General features: G+C 54.7%; 1 protein-coding gene across 1 annotated transcript in view; it reads right to left on the bottom strand.

The window, feature by feature from the left end:
- Window positions 1-5,908: 5,908 nt before the first annotated feature.
- The window catches only part of ETFA (electron transfer flavoprotein subunit alpha), a 72,686-nt gene continuing 61,290 nt past the window's right edge, over window positions 5,909-17,304 (bottom strand). Inside the window, exons 10-12 of the mRNA XM_007477988.3 lie at window positions 14,848-14,913; window positions 11,692-11,772; window positions 5,909-6,194 (exon numbers count right to left, since the gene is read on the bottom strand). Coding sequence (XP_007478050.2) covers window positions 6,156-6,194; window positions 11,692-11,772; window positions 14,848-14,913 — 186 coding nt within the window. The 3' untranslated portion in view covers window positions 5,909-6,155. The remainder of the gene's footprint in view (window positions 6,195-11,691; window positions 11,773-14,847; window positions 14,914-17,304) is intronic.

Below are 17,304 nucleotides of genomic sequence, written 5' to 3'. Positions count from 1 at the left end.
CACAAGGGGATTTCCTCCCCGTTCTGTGCCTTCTCCTCTCTCCACTCTGCCCCTGCCCCTTCTGTGGCACTAAAGGTTTCCATCCTTCCCATCCTAGTACAAGATGTCTCAGAGACCATCTGGTCCTTTGTCTTACAAATAAGGATGCTGAGGCTCTGGAAGGGGAAACAGCTACTCGCCCAACCTCACCCAGGGACTAATGGTGACATTTGAACCAGGTTCTCTAATCTCAAATTTCAAATCCGACGGGGCTTCAGTGTCTTCTCCTCCATGCCGAATGGCTTCAAATTTTTAAGGAGAATTCAGATTGGTTTGACTCTGTTTTAGGCAACAAACAAGTCAAAGTAAGCCAACAAGCATTTAATTCCCCTCATGTGGCCAGTTGGTGGGGATTTATAGAGAAAAACGGCAGGATGGGGCATCTGAAAGAGCTTCCTGGAAGAGGTGGTATTTGAGTGGAGCTTTGAAGGATGAGAAAGAATTCAGCAAAAGGGTGGGAGAGAGGCAGAAGGGAAGAAGTGGGAGGGATGAAGGAGGGGCATTCCAGAAATAGCACAGGCAAAGGCACAGAGGTGGGAAGGCACAGGGTGGAATGGAGTTTTGCTGGAACAGAATGAGACCTTCAAGGATTATTTATATTGGTGAGTCATTTCAATTGTGCCTAACTCTTCATGATCCTATTTGGGGTTTTCTTGGCAGTGACACTAGACTGGTTTGCCATTTCCTTCTCCAGCTCATTTGACAGATGAGGAAACTGAGATAAACAGGGTTAAGTGTCTTATGGACATACCAGGCTCAGGGGAGACACTAGCAGCAACGGGTGAGGTTAGAGGTAGGAGAACCTTTAGAGGTTCAAGACTCAAGAGCTGAGTCTTGAAGGAAGCCAGGACAACTGGAGGGAAATCTGAGCTGCGTCTTTGTGAAAAGAGAGGGATTCTAGGAGGACAGAATAGAGAATGTCCAATAGAGCGGGCACCCAAGTCCCAGATGCCCCAAACTCTAAGTCTATGCAATGTTCCATCTGCAATGGTTTCCCCCCAAACCTAACTTTGGATCATTCACCCTCACTCAGTTTCCCCTGAGAACCTCGGATTTTGGCCCAATTCTGTTTCACTCCAGATGTGACTAGAACCATTGAAGGGCAGCAAGGTAGCACAGTGGACAGAGCATGGGATCTGGAATCAGAGGTCCTGGGTTCAAGTCTGGCCTCAGACACTTCCTAGCTGTATGATGCTGGGCAAGTCTCTTAACCCCATCACCTAGCCCTTACTCCTCTTGTCTTAGAACTGATCTGAAGACAGGAGGTAAGGGTTTGGGGGGGGGGGGGAATGAAAGAGCCATCAGCTCCCATCTGTGTTGTGTGTGCACTCAGTTTTTACAGCATATTTCAGACACTTTGCAAATATAAACAGAGCAGAGCACTGTGGCTCCTGGATTCTGCCGCCATGCTTGTCTCCATCATACCACAACCCCTTTCTCCATCCGGGCATAAAATCCATGGAGGCCCAAGTCCCATCGTATTTCACGGACATTAAATGCTCAATATAATCCTAATGATGTTGGCTTCGTAAGCTCCAATATCGAAAGAAGTTTGATATTGGCGTCTGGTGCATATTTAATTTAATTACCCAAAGAAAATGATGGAACGTCAAGCTGCTGAGATTTATAGCCAGCTGCCAAAGAGATGGCTTTGGCGGGATTTTATGCAAAAATGCCGTCAGCAGTGTAGGAGAGCAAACTGTCTATTTATTCTGAAACAAGGAAATTAAATTGACGACCCCACCAATCAATCAAAGCCTGAAAAGCCAGGATGAACAGCTTCAAAATTCTCCCATGATTCCGATTTATAGGGCACCTTTCACCAAAGGTCCCAGAGCCTTCCTAACATCAATTAAGCCTCTTAACTAGGTTGGGATTGTCTCCACCTGCCAAATGAGGGAGCAGAGGAGGCCCCAAGGGAAGGTGGGAGGGGAAGGGTGGTTTGCTTCCTGCCACAAAGGAATTCAATCTCTCTGAACCTCAGTTTCCTTCTCTGTAAAATGAGGTCCTTGGAATAAATCCTTTCTAATTCTTCTCAGTCTTGTAAGGGCAAGACTAGAAATGGAATCCATTCTGGATTCTGATTGAGGAGGAAATCTACAGCCCTGCTTTTCTATCCATATAGCGAGCCAGTAGCAAGCCATTGGGTCAAGGTTGGATGTGAAGGGCATTGAGGCCAAAGTGAGATGGATAAAATTAGAGAATAGATTAGGGTGGGTGATTGAGGGACTGAAAATCACAAAGAGCATAAAGAATAGCTGAGTGGGAGTGGGAGGGAGAGAATGATGGGAGGCTGAGGTCCAGGGGGATTTCAGCCTTCTCGTGCATGAAAGAGGTACAAGACCAAGGGAAAACCAGATTAAAGAGATGTGTGTGGCTGGAGTGAAATGGAGGAGGTCATTGGAGCTGAGGAATCCGAGGATGAGATCTCAATCTTGGAAGTTCCTGAGGATGATGGCTGGGGATAGGGTGGACAGAAGACCATGAACCCAATCAACAACGTCATTGAAAAAGTTGAGAGAATGACCCGAAGGCCAATAGATGACATGAACCAGGATGAGGAGAAGGTGGTACATGCAGGATGGGAGGGCCTTAAAAAGAGAGAAGTTTTGGAAGGAGATCAGGAGAGGAAGACTCACAGAAGCTGGGGAATGGGCTGGCCAGAAGGGAGAGCATTGGGAGGAAGGTGGCATCTTAGAATAGGGCTAAAGGAGGAAATGGTGGTCAAAAATATGAATGTGTGACATTTGGTAGACAAGAATGAGATGTTGAAGGGTTGACTGGGTTAGGGTGGCCAGGACGACAGCAGGTTTGAAGGGTTAAAGGGATCCGAAAGTGGAGTTACGCTGGGGGACCACAACTGGGAAGGCCAGTTAATCGGGTCAGCGCATTGGTGTAGGCTCCATACAGACGACTTCCTCCAGGGGTGTTTCTGCTCCTTGATGGGGAGCTTGGCTTCCAAGCAGGGTGGATCAAGGCCTCGGCCTCACTAGGAGTTTTCCTTCAGTGTCCATCTGCCCCTCCCCAGGATGCTTCTCTCTGGTCCACCCACACCACTCCTCCGTCTAGTGAGGCCTCCCACCTCTCTCCAGCCGCAGCTCCATCTGGGGAATAGCGGCATCTCTAACTGGAAACCCATAAAAGCTTCCCAGCTACCATGGATGGCCTCTTCCTGCCCTGGTTCATCGTGTCCTTCCCCATTACATTTCATGCCCATTTTCCCACCCCTCTAGTTTTTGTAGCCTCTCACTCTGGCTCGATCCTGGAACTCAATAAATCAATCACGTCGAGGAGTGCTTTCGGGGTTACAAAGTGCATTTCTTCCACCAGGCCTGGTGGGGAGGCAGTAGGGGTGTTCTCTCCGGCTCACAGACGAGGGGATGCAGGCTCCGAGGGGTTACCGCTTAGCCGGGATCTCTGCCAGGACCCCCGCTCCATCCTCTGGCATTGGCAGCCTCCCCTGCATCGTCCTGACCTTCACTTCCCATGGCTGGACGGATGCTCTGACACCTACTTAGCAACCTGCCTTCACAGTCCTTCTTCCGCCCACAAATGGCTCCTGATTTTGCCAACACAAACCACTGCTTTCCAGGCCCCAGGACAGAGGAGAGCTCTGCTTACGTTCAGTTCAACAAGGATTTATTGAGCACTTACGGTAAGGCACTGGCCTAGGCCCAGGATTACAAAGACAAAGATGGCACCGTCCCTGCCCTCCATGAGCTTACAGTCTATGAGGGCTCCAGGAAGTCTTCGGAAAAGATGGCGCTCCCCTTGGGCCTGGAAGGAGGATTCCAGGCCAGAGATGGACAGAAAGTACACTGTGGGCCTGAGGGGCGGCGATACAAATGTAGGGGGCTGGGAGATGGCATTTTACATTGGAGGAAAAGCTTGTTATCCCATTGGGCAGCCTACTCCCATAGATAAAATCAGGCTGGAGAGGGAAGTCAGAGGGAGATGGCAGAGGGTCCCAAATAATGTCAATAATACTACGCATTTAGGCAACGTGCATTCATTACCTATAGGTGACCTCATCCAATGCTCACCATCCCCTTGAAATAGGTGCTATTATCCCCATATTAGAGATGAGAAAACCGAGGCTGAGAGAGGTTAGGTGACTTCCCAGCTACTATTTGAATCAGAATTTGAACTCGGGTCTTCCTGACTCCCAAGTCTTGCTCTCTAATGCATGGAGGGTATTCTCGTTAAAGGGGAGACACTGAAGGTTTCCGAATAAAAGTGGCCGGGTTGGTTCTTTGGCTTCGGTGAAATATTTAGGCAGCTGTGTGTGATGCTTGGAGCAGGAGATAAAACCAACTGGGACGATCGGGGAGGTGACAGCAATCGTGGAGAGGAGATGAAGGTCTAAAGCACGTCATGGGGACTCGAGAGGGGAATGCAGGGTCAGAAGAACTTGGCCCCTGACCGGCTTGGGGCGGGCGGGAAGAGGGTCCGAGGGATCGATCTACAGCCGTTTGGCCACTGACTCCATCATCTCACAGCGGAGGTAACTGGGCGGAGGGACGAGGGTGATGGGGAGAAAAGCCTCACCACAGAGTTGCTCCCTCCCAGGTGAGGCCCCCGACTGATGGGAGGGCTACAAGGAAAGGCAGTCTGGAGCGGGCACCGTCTCCCGGGTGGGGACAGGGACGGGAGGACCACAGAGTGAGGGAGGCTCGAGCGGCCCTGGCCCAAGGAGGATCAGAATCAAGAGCAGGCTTTGAAGGAAGAGGGCAGGTGGGACCAGGCTCAAGGGGATGGCCGAGGAGAACAGAGGGATGGAGGATGCACAGGAGGAGAGGAGAGGAGACAGGCCCGTCGCTACGGCGACGCGATGGAGGCCCGTGAGGCTGTGCCCACAGATCAGCTGTGGAGCAGGCCTGGCCTGCGGGCCAGGAACGCCCCCCAGCTTGGCTGCTGAGTGAATTGGAGCAGAGGCCTCGCTTTTCATGAGCTCCCTCCCCAGGGGTTCACAAAATAGATCTTCGGGGGAGCCAAAAGCCAGCGCATGCTTCGACCAACTTCTTAAACATTCATGATGCACCAAAATATCTGCGCCAGCTCCAGCTGCTCCTCCTCCGGAGCAGCCCCAGATGCTTCTAAGCGGACAAGATCCCAAGCTGCCCGGCTCCACTGGTGTGATCAGGGTTAAACCGCTGGGCTTGGTGGGCCTTCTCCCCTGAAGCCTTCCCCGTGAAGGGAGGCTGCTGGCTCGCCCAAAGCCGGGCTTGGACGCACCAGCTGCCTCCATCGGTTTTCCCGACTGCAGAAGGGGAGTAATAAAGCGCAGGCCGTATGCCTCCTGAGGGCTGGGGATCAAACGTCAGAACGCAGGTCAAGTAGTTTGGAAAACTGCTCTCCAAACGTGAGTTTCCATGACTGCTCTCACTGAAACACAGTTTTCTCATCTAGAAAATGGGGATAAAGACGTTTGGTGACGCACCTCACGGTGCTGTGAAAAACTTATCCGCTGCCTTGTTCTGGCCCAGAGGCGACCCCACGTTCTAAAGCCAGGACGGCACAACTTCTGGCTACCGACCCCAGAGGGGGAGTCCATCCATCGGAAGCCCGGGGACGGACAGTCGGTCTGTCCTCCACCATGGGCCATCTGCAGCGTCTGGGTCACAAGGACTCATGAGAACTGCTGAGGCCCAGGCGGACTGCAGCGCATACCCAGAGACCGGCACGGAGATGACGTTGGGGTCCTGCCGTGAGAGAGGCAAAGGGGGGACAGAGAGGAGAGTGTGGGAGGGGGAGAAAGGAAAGTCACAAACAGGCTCCCCACCGTCTCCCTCTTCTTCTCACACAGGCCAAACTCTCTCCAATTTAACGTCTCAGAAGCCAAAGCACGAAATGTGTCTTAGTGCCAGGCTGAAGGTTGTCAGGATTTTATTATTGGTTTTATTATAGAATTAGAAAACATTCCAAAAGGATGTTTGGGAGCATGAATTAACTTAGAAAGGAAAATGTGATCTTCCCATAAAAGACATTCTGGCACTTTCTAGAATTACAAAATGGTCCGAAATCGGCCGTCCAAGCTTTGCCGTGACATCTGCGAGGCCGATGAGTTCAGTGATTTTTTGGTAATTCCTTGGGTTAGAGCATGATCTGCAATGGCTTTATTTTTTCTTCAACAGCTCGGTCATCTCGGGCACTACCTGCAAACCAGAGGGGAAAGCAGACACTGAAGGAACGATCTGGCTGGTGTTCACAGCAAGGCGGGAGCAGGAGGGCAGGACCACGAGGACCCCCCACGCCTAGCGTCCCCCCCCCGGTGGACACGGATTCACTTGGGGGAGCTGGCGCTAACGCGGGCACCAAAGAGCTCTGACAGGCAGACAACGTGGAGGATCAACTGTTCCTAGGACGGGCCTCCAGAGACCATTTCCGCGGAGGGCTCGTGCAGGCAGGGCCGCCGCGGCCCCCCCAAGCCCTTAGAAGGCGCCATGCCTCCGGGCTGCGGCCCGGCCCTCGGGGAGCTCGCGGTCTGGGGGGGAGATGAGCCATCAGCACAGGACTGTCACCCTCAGCCACCCCCAGGGCAGAAGAAAGTGCGCGTGAAGTCCAGCAGCACCCCCGGAGGGGGAGGAGGTGCCACGGAGCTGGGCAGGTGGGAGGGCCGCTGGGAAAGGCTGGAGAAGGGAAGAGGGCCCAGGATGGCCCGCTGGGCCTGGGAGAGGAGGCTGCTGAGGTATCTCCCTGGAGCCTCGCTGCCCCTGCAAGGCAGGCAGCGCCCTGTTCGGAGCTGCGATGGCAGAGGCCTGGCTGAGGCCCCAGATGTCCAGTGCAGCAGGCCCAGGCGGCCGGGGACCAGAGATAAAAATGGGGTGCCAGGAAGGGCCGCCTCGCTTCTCTGGCCACCCCAAGCTAGTGGCCTCTAAGCACTCGAGGCAGAATACACGGCCGGAGAACACAAGGCCGACGTGGCCGTCCGCCGGGGCACTTCTACCTGGCCAACTCCCAGGGGAGGGGGATGCGGACAGGAGGAACGGCGGGGCCAGAGTAGGCCGGGGGGAGCTCCCGCCCTCCATGCGGGGGAGGCCGTGACGTCCTCGAGGGTCAAGAACCACCCCGAGAACCGGTAACTGAAGCGATTACCAGGAACGGGCATCGCCGCCGCCCAAGCGGCAACTCCTTGAACCTACAGCAGCTTCAGGACCTGTGGGGGCGGCCCGGGCCCAGACAGGGCTCTGCCAGCCAGGGAGAGCTCTGGGTCCTACAGGCCCAGCCTTGGAGAACCCCGGCTCCCGGGGATGCCGTCGGGGCAGCCTCTAATGGAGGCCAAGCAATGACAAGGCCTCGTGCTGTCATCGGGGCTTCAAGCCCAGCGCTATGGAGGAGGCCCCCCTTTCCCAGAGACGACTACACCCATTTCCTAGGAAGCCAAGCGGAGGCAGGGACGAAGCTGAAAGAAAGCCCTGAATTCAAGGGGCCGAGGCCAGTACCTGGCCCGGGGAGCGAGGACTTGTCCAAGACCACAGCCAGCACGGGGCAGACCCTCGTGGCTCCCGAGCCTCAGCAGGAGGAGTGGAGCCTGGGCCCGGCCGGCTGGCCACGCAGAGGCCCGGGAGGGGGAGCCTGGCAGCTCAGTTACTGTGCCTTGGCGAGGCCGCGGGCCGCCCAGGCAGCCCAGGCAGCCCGGCTGAACCCGCGCGGAGGAAGACGCTTCTCCATTATTGAAGAGCTGCATTTCCATTAGGTGGAAATAATGTGTTCGTACAAGATGTATTCAGGAAATTGTCGACACGTTGTTTGCTCTGAGGGTCGCTTTGTCTCGGCTCACTGAAGGCCCCCGGTGGCGCTCGCTCGGGGACGGCCTTAAGTGCTGGCACGCTCTCGGGCCGCGCCTCGGTGGACAGACGCGAGCTCATCCGTCCCGGGCCCGGCCTCCATGCGGATCCCTCTGCCGGCCACGTGCCCAGCGGGAGGGAGCCGCCGCTCTAGAAAATGGCCCTTTCCCTCGCCCGCCCTCTTCGGGCCTTCGCTCCTCCTCGGGCTTCCTGGGGGACGAGGGGACAAGAAAACGCCATCTTCAGCCCCCAGCAGCGGGGCTGACAAAGCAAAGAGAGGGCCGCCTTTCTGGGCACTGCGGGCTCCTCCCTCTGGAGAGGCCTCTGACGTGAGGCTGCCCTCACGTAAATGCTCGGGGAGGCTGTGGGGGAGGCTGCAGGCTCCTCCCTCTGGAGAGGCTGCTGTGCTGGAGAGGCCTCTGACGTGAGGCTGCCCTCACGTAAATGCTCGGGGAGGCTGTGGGGGAGGCTGCAGGCTCCGGCTCTGCTCCGTGCTGCTGCTGCTGCTGCTGTCCAGGGGGCGCCGACTCTGGGGGCTCACCGCAGGGGTCAAGGCCCAACAAGACTGAGGCTGCTTCTAGGAGCCCCACAGGAGGAGGCTTCCCACACGCAGCCATTTTCCCCGGGCCCTGACCACACTCCGGGGGCCCTCCCCGTCCCACATACAAAATAAGAGTTGGGCGATGGAAGGGCCAAACTGGACAATCCTATTAAAAATGCCAGATGCCCTAGTCCTCCAAGGGCTCAGTGGAGGAGGCCCTTCGTGGGCCTTTCAAATCGAACTGCGCCCCGATCTCATTGTGCAAAGCGGGGGAGGTGGCCGGGGCTCCTGGAGGGCGGGTGGCACATCTGCAGAGACCTGGGGCCCGTGAGGAGGTCTGAGGCGGAAATAGTCGCTGCTCTGCAGCTCCTGCACGTTCTCACGATACACCGTGGGACTAGGCGTCCCTTGGAGGCCCAAAGAAGCGGCCGACTCAGGAGTCCTCCGTCCAGTCTGGACCCGAGCCTCCCTGGCCCGCAGGACCAGTGCTACTTATTGTCCTCTGCTGTCCCTTTGCGTCCCGTCCCAGGGGAGGGCCTGGGCGTGTTCTGCTTTTCCCCAAAAGACAGACCCCCCCCGAAACAAGGGATGGATGTGGCCGAGAGGCGAGCTTGGAGAAAACCTCCACAGAAGTGGGACGAGGCCACTGTGGCTGCCCTTCCTGAAGGTCCGGAGCCAAGGCTGGACGAGCCGCGGTCGGGGCCGGCAGAGAGGGGGGTCCATAAGGTCTGAGACGAAGTGGGACAAGCCTCGAACCTCCTGCATGTGGCTCTGGGTCTGTCTAGGGCCTGGGAATGGGCTCTTCCTCCGTTGAGGACGGTCCCTGCCGTCTGAATCCGGCCAGCAGAATCGGCCCCTTCTCCGAGGCAGAGGGAGCCCCCCGGATGCCGGCTGGCCAGGGGAATGCCCTCTCTGAGTAACTTCCTGAAGCCCAGCGGGCTCCTACACAAGACGGTCAGTGCCTGTCGAAGGATCGCCCGAGTCAGGAATGGAGCCGTCCATAAGGCTGGGAAGCTCCCCTCGATGCTGCCGTCTCTCGGGTTCTCCGGTGTCCAGAAGTCGGAACTTCTCTGTGCCAGCCTGTCAGGGTTTCCACTCGAGGCCTGCACGGGGGCCTGGCCCACCTGACTGCCCCTCCTAGCAAGTGCCTCTCCTCCCCCCAAGCTCAGCCTGTGCTGGGGCAGGCGCAGGGGCAGGGTGGAGCCCAGCACACGGCACTTCCCCCTCTCTTCGCTTTTCTGGCCTGCCCGCAGATTGAACTGAGCCTCATTTTCGACACAGGGAGGGCGTCACCTCCGGGGCCTCTCTCGGGGCAGTTCCACAGAGGAGGAGCCGTTAGGCCGGCCCTGAATTCGGAGGAGGACATGTGAGAGCTGGGAGACTTCGGACAACATCTGGTCCAAGCTCTTCATGCTGCTGAGGATAAACTGAGTCCCGGAGAGGGGAAGGGCCTCGCTGCGGTCACAAAGCACATCGGCGGGCAGACGGGGGATCCCAGGACTGGAACTGGAGAATGCCCTGCAGATCTCGTGGCCTGACCACCTTCGTTTTAGCTGTGATTCTCTGAAGCCCAGAGGAGTGAAGGCCCCCAGCGGGATCTGCAGCGCGGACCAGGAGCCGTGGGCAAAAGCGCACAGCATGGAGGGGAGGAACCAGGAACGCGCCTTAGCTCTCTGGGCGTGCGCACACACACTCGCACACACACACACTCCCTCCTCCCCTCTCGGGCAGACACAAAATGGCCTTTCAGGGCTGGCCTCCCCAGCTGCCAGGAGTTGATGCTAGCCTTCCCGAGTTACGTGGGCTTCCTTATTTGGGGCGAAGACGGTTCCATTTTGTCTCTGGGATCTTGCCACCAGGAGGGACACCAGCCCTGCCTAAACACGGGCTGAACTAAATGGAACAGCACAGGGAAAGCAGTACCCCTCTGCAGGCCGGCGTCCATGCCTTCGTCTCGCCCTGCCAGCCCACAGCCCACAGAGAGACGGCAGCGGCGGCAAAGGGTGAGCCGAATCTCGACGTCCACAATGGAAATCTCTCCTGATCCTCTCCTCCTGGCGCTCCACTTCACAGAGTCGGCCTTGTATAAACACCTGCAAAGACTCTGTAAACAGCCTTCCTTCCCCACCGGGACCTGACCAGGAGCCAAAGGCACGACAGCTCACAGGGCGAAAGCTACCTGCTCTGGGCTGACGCACGGACCATTAATCCCAAGGCTGAGCTAAGGGAACCGCATGTTCTCTGGCCAGATTTGGCCTCGTGCTAACTGTGGCCGCCCGGGACATTTCCTAGGAAAAGGCGGCAGCATTTCTTGATGCCCCCAGAGCTTCTGCCAGAAACAAAGGCCCATCTTTTTAAGTATCTTCCTCTCTGAGTCACGGAACAGGGCAGAGGGTGGCATCCCTGGAGGCGGCCTGGCCCAGGGTGCGAGGCCAGGTGATGCAGAGGCACAGGCCACAGGGACCACAAGAGGTGAAAGAATTGGAACCAAAGCTGTTTACACATCTCGGGGCAGGGTGCCAGTCCAATGGCTGGTTCCCTTGGGGATGAAGCTGCCCAGAAAAGAGGACACACAACACACAATATGATGCCTCCTGTTCACAGGCCTGCGTCCCATCCTCTGAACCCTATGTCAGCAAGCACATTGCTCATCTAGAGTAGGTTTGGAGGAAGGTCACCAGGATGGGGAGTGAGGCTACTGTGTCAACCTAAAAAAGACCACTTCCCTACTAGGGCCTCAGTTTCTTCATCTGTACAATGACTGACCTCTGGTGTACTTTCTCTACCTTGCCCCAAGACCACAGGACTGTAGAAAAGGGATTAACTTTATCCCACACCTCCAAATCTACACTGGCCTGATGAGGGGACCAAAATACCAATATATCTAAGAGTTAGCCACTCAAAGATTGGAGTCTCCAAATAGGGAATAGTTTAGGGGAAAGGCCCCTGAGCCAGAAATCAGGAGATCTGAGCTCTATCACTAACTGGTGGGGTGACTTAGGATTGGTCCCCTCCACCCCATATGGTTCAAATCAGTTGACATTTGGCACCTTTTCAAGTTGAAAAATTCTATTCTCTTCTTACTCTAGTTACTATTAAAACCACTTTAATTCAGGAAAAATTTCAGGAGGATTTAGGGAGGCAGGCTGTACTTTTAGAAGTTCTTGTATAAATTCAGGAAATGAGGAGCCACTCTCTGCGCCCTATCTCAATGCATAAATTAGTGTCCTTCTTCCAGGGAAAAACGAGAGCATTCCAGAAAAGGCCATCCTATTTCTCTTACAAACTTTCATGAGGACCACAAAGTCCCTGAGTCACACTTACCTTAAATAAATCTGCAACGATTCCAAAGTCTGCCACTTGGAAAATTGGGGCCTCTGGATCCTTGTTAATAGCCACAATGGACTGTAAAACAAGAGAACAAACACAGCTGATGGAGGCCCTTGCATAAGGAAAAAGCCAGACCGACTTACTCTAGCTCACTCAGTAGATCTGGAGCCTTGAAGGTTGGGGACAGTTTGAGTGACTCTTATGAGCACACCCTTGCAAAGCCTTCAGTGTCTGTCCCTGAAAGGCAGTCTGCAATAGTGGAGGGAGGGCCAGGCTTGGGTTTAAATCCCATCTCCAACACTCACAGCTTGACTGTGGCCAAGTCTCTCCATCCCAAGCAGAATCACGGGGCTCACACTCGAGTACACACCTCACAGGCTTGAGACAGGGGAAATCCTATCGAATCCTAGCTAGCCCAGTCTTTGGGATGCTCTATCAGCCTGGTCAAAGGAGGTGGGCCATCTGACCCAGGTTCCCAGTGCCTGCCCTGGCTGGATGAGCCAGGAAGCAGGGTGGCCCTGAGGGGTCTGGTTCCCCTCATCTTCTGCACCCTCAGGACCCCTCTCCAGGCCTCTGTGTCCTCATGGACGCTTTTTGGGTTCCCTGTTTTGAACAAGTCATTAACAGTGGCTTCTCGAGGCCTACAAATGCTCACCACACATCTTCTCCGTTATGCTGTCTTTTAGCTCTTTTCTTTGTGGTTTTCTCCTTTCATAACTAACTCATCCTTAAAATATCAACTCACTATGCTATGTGATGATTCACTAAGAGCCGTGTACGTGTTTTAGAATGAAACTTTATTCTTTACCCCTCCACGATAGCCCCCATTCCTAACTCTCATGAAAACAAGGCTCTGACCTGAAGTAAAACACATACCTTTGAATTCTGCCCATCATTTTATGGCATGTATTACTGGTATTTCCCCATGAGTGGGGACTGGGCTTGGCTCGCTAAAACAGCCACAGGGCATCGTGACTCCATCCCTTAAGAGGCGCTGAAGCCCCCCTCACCCCCCCCTGAAAGCCCTTCCCCGCCTGCATCACCTGTCCGTAACTACCTCTTACTATAGGTAGAGACCCTTCGGATATTCTGTCTGCATTCCGGTGCCCACTTCTGGTCTAGAGCAGGGATTCTTGCATTCTTTGGATGTGCATTCCCAGTTCCCCGCATGATCCTTGCCACATGGCAGATCCTTAATAAATGTCTGATGATTGACTGACTGACCTAAGATGAAGGCTGGCGGCTAACAGTCCCGTCATGCCTTCCTGGAAGAGGTCTGGTGTCCAGGGCGTAGGTCCTGGACAAGATCCTGGAGGTGAGAGGCCTGACGTGTAAGGCTTGGACCCTGAGGAGCTCTCCTCCAGAACCAGTTAGACCTTCCTCGGGCCTGGATCGACAGTGGTGGACGGTCACTGTCCAAACCAGGAAGAGAGTACGGTGCGGCCTGTTGGGTCAGGGAGCCTCAGCTAACGCTGCGTGTCTAGATCGGTCAAACGTCCCCCCATCCGCCACGTGAGCAGCCGGCTCCATGAGCTGAAGTGAAGGCCTTCACAGTCAACCCTGCAAGCCTCTCGCTGGCTCCAGGCTGGGCAGCACGACTTGCTGGAACCTCCACGCTCAGCCTCCCTTCTCCCTGCCTCGAGTTAGCCGGCTTCCTCTTTTACCCGGCAGCAGCTCTGGGTGCGGCGGGTCAGGGAGAAAACAAGCCACATTTCCCAGAGAGGGTGGAAATAATTGCGTGTGAGGGGCCCAAATCAAGGCCAATCGGAATTAGCTGCCACAGCACCAACAGCAGCAGTCCTGGCAGAAGTCGAGGTAGCTGGTGAGGCGATGGATAGAGCAGTGGGCCTGAAGTCAGGACACCCGAGCTCAAATCTGGCCTCAGATACCAGCTGAGTGACTCTGGACAAGCCACTTCCCCTCTTCCTGTCGCACTTTCCTCAAGTGCATGATGGGAACAAGAGCAGCACCAACTCGCAGGGCCGTTGTGAGCATCTGTGAAGGCCTGGCACTTTGCCAAGCACACAGTCAGACCTCCACAGATGCTTATTCCCTTCCCCCGCCATCCTCTAGCATGACATTTGCGGTGGGAAAGAGCAGACAGGTCATCGGCGATTACCGTCCCTCCCCTACAGACGTGGAGACGGAGGTCAGAGCGCTAAATGGTTTGCCACTGGGACCCAACCATCAAATGGGCACTGGAACCGGCATCTCTTCAGAAAGGCAGGACCTTCCACTTAGGACAAGGGTCAGGAAATCCCCAAATAATTGTGAAAAAACGATTTCACACGTTTCCCCTTTAATTCAACAGTGACACGTCCCTTGTAGGCAACGCTGTTTTTGTGGCTCAGGCCAGAAACCTATGTGCCTAGTCCTCGGGTCGGCCTATTTGGAGGGTCCATGATGCACTTCTCCAGCCTTTTAAAGTGGGAGGCCAGCAGACATAAATGCAGAGGGGTCAGGCATCCCTGACTCGGTGAAAGACCAGGTTCATCATTCAACCACACCTTGTTATGCATGAATTAGTGTGTCGTCTCCCCGACTCAACATTCGGTACTGCGGCTCTTATTGCCCAGATACTTTCCAATACTCCCTCATGGGGGCTCTGAAAACCTTCAATAGCTGTGGACATGCCAGCTAGGATCACAAAAGGGTGGTTTCACTCCTCTGAGCTCCCCGAAGGCAAGAGTTCGTCTGTGGCCAGCCCAAAGAGCCGGCATTGGACACAGATGGTCGGAATGGGTTCGAACCCCCTCCCGTCATGCAGGAGGCATGAGGTGGGTCCTAAAGTCCAAGAATGGGAGAATCAGGGGGCAGACTTGAGAACTTTCTGGAAGGCGGACCAGCTTTCTCAAGAGATTGCCAGGACTCTGCTTTGGAGGCTTTGGGTTTTTCCTCTTTCAGGCAGCCCAGCACAACGCCACTCAAAGAACGCCGGAGGATATCAGAGGACGAAGAGGCCTTGGGGACCTTGGGGAGCCCACCAGCCTTATTTTACAGTCAGGTCCCACGGTAAACTAACGGTTACTAGGCCCAGGCCTCCTGAATCGTGGCCGTGTCCAGGCCTCTCCCTCGGAAGCAGAGGAATACATCATGAGAAGCCCATCTCCCCGCCTGGCAGTCAGCAGTGAGCGTGACCCCCCAAGTTACCTTGCTGTCTTTCATTCCTGCTAAGTGCTGGATGGCTCCAGATATTCCCACGGCGATATACAGGCTCTGTAACCAAAATGGGCACATCATTAATAGACATGGACAAAGTGAGGCATTTCCTGGTCTTTCCTTTTTAAACCCCTTCTTTTGTGTCTCTTTTTTTAAACCTTTTCCTTCTGTCCTAGAATTCATACCAAATATGGGTTCCAAGGCAGAAGAGTGGTTCGGGTAGCAGTAAGAGGGTCAAGTGACTTGCCCAGGGTCACACCACTAGGCCATGTCGGAGGCCAGACTTGAAACCAGACCCTCCCACTTCCAGCTCTGGCTCTCTAACCACCGAGCCACCAGCTGCCCCTCACTGAGACATGTTCCAAAGCGCCGGCCTTACAGTAGAGCAGAAGACGCACATGGCTGCTGGGGTAGCCAGTCAGTGCGTACGGTCCGAACAAGCACTGTGCAGAGGGCTGGAGTAGGAGGACACCAAAGAGCCAACATGGAGGCAAACACGCACTATGACAGATAAACTGGAAACCACCACAAGGGCTGGGGAGGCCTCCGGCCCAAGGTGGGATGTTAGCTGCAACGTCAAGGAAGCCGGGGAAGCCAGCAGGGAGAGCTGAGGAGGGATGGCCGGAGCCGAGAGGCAGAGAGTCTTGTTCCTGGATCCCCGGCTTGAAGGTAGGTGCTGGGGAATAAGGGTTCAACAGGCTGCAAAGGCAGGGTGGGGGAGGTCATGAAGGGCCCTGAATGCCAAGCTGAGCATCTGTGTTTGATCCTGGAGGAAACAGGGCGCCGCTGGAGCTTCTTGAGTCGGGCAGGACTCGGTTAGAGGCGCATGATTTACCTCCAGGATCAGAGTAAAAACCTTTTGGCATCCCTGCCTCTTCCTGCCCTTCCAGGCATCTCTCCCTTTGTGCCTCACCATGGCCCACCTCTGCCACTGTTCCTGGTCCCTGACATACTCTCCCTTCTGCCCCCTGCATCAAGATCCAGAAAAAATCTCACCTTCTGCAATAGGCCTTCCCCAGTCTTCCTCATGGCTGGGGCCTTGTCTCCGAGATGATCTCCCATTTACCAGGTCTGTAACTTATAGGTGCATGATTGTCTGCAAGTCGTCGCCCCCCCCCCCCAGGGACCTTTTTCGGGTATTTCTACAACTTCATGACTGCTGTGTATCTCCAGGGCCAGTAACCGTCCAGGAAACACAGCAGGCGCTCAATAAATGTGGCCAGATGTCCCAGTGGATTTGTGTATGGCCCTCCTCTAATGCTCGGTGGGGCACGAAGGTCCATCCATCAGTCGATGCGTGGACATTTTAAATGGGACCTCCGTGTTCTCCGGGCTATGCACAGCCCCAGCCCCAGAAGGCCCTAGAAAGCTGCAGGGGTGTGGAGAGCATTCCAGCAACAGACTGCTGCTCCTCGACACAAAGATCGTCCAGGAGAGGGAGAGAGCTGCCTCAGCGAAGGAAGACCCCAATTGTCAAGTCATCGAGCATTAATGGAGCCCCTGCAGTGACCCCGGCTGTGTGCAGAGGCCTGGGAACACAAAGACAGAACCAAGCCCTGTTCTCCAGGACCTCCCAGGTCAATCCAAGGCCTAGGTGGCCACATAGGAGGTCCTCTAGCTAGAATTCTGAGCCTGCAGTCAGGAAGACCCGGGTTCAAATAGGGCCACAGACACTCAATAGCTGAGTGACCCACATGGGGTCAAAAACAAAAGGGTTGGAGGTGACTGAACAACAGGGAGAGGGATCTGGAATAGGCTCCAGGTGGGATTTCAGCCAAGTCTTGAAGTCAGGGAAACCAAGAGGCATGGAGTAGAGGCAAGAAGATCCCAGGCTTGAGGGGCAGCCAGAGCACAGGCATGAAGATGGGAGGAGGGTCTCCCATGGGTACACGTACACACATGTGGAATCTCACCAACCACTGTCAGAAGAAGATCTTTAAAAGCAATTTTTCAAAAAATCAAGCATGGCCCAAGAGAGTCATCATCATATTTTCCCCCCTTAAATTCAGCACATCTTAAAAGCTTCTTGATACATTTTCTACTAACCAAAAATGCTAATTCACTCTGACAGCAAACACCCGCAGAGGGAAAAACAGAAATTCTGGACAACATAAACGAATCAAGGTTATATGTTCCACCAAGACCCAAGGCCTTCTGGGCCTTTACTTAAACAGGTCTGAAATAGTCAAAGGGTCCATTTCTCGTCTACTTTACTATTTGAAAGGAAGTTATTAGACGGCAAGTGTTCCAAGAGTCCCCCATCAGTGTGGAAACAGCAGATTCTCAGCTCTGTACTGAACCCCCCCACAGGCTTTCAGGGGAAAGGAAGAGAGTGGTCGGTCTTTCAAACACATCCAGGCAATTAGAGACCAACCCAGGGATGATTTGCTTATGGTTCAAAAAGCATTTTTGTTATTCAATAATAATAATTAGCATTTACTAAGCACT

This window comes from Monodelphis domestica, chromosome 1, assembly GCF_027887165.1.
Source record: "Monodelphis domestica isolate mMonDom1 chromosome 1, mMonDom1.pri, whole genome shotgun sequence".
Taxonomy (NCBI): domain Eukaryota; kingdom Metazoa; phylum Chordata; class Mammalia; order Didelphimorphia; family Didelphidae; genus Monodelphis; species Monodelphis domestica.
This window is presented reverse-complemented; position numbering and strand designations above follow the sequence as displayed.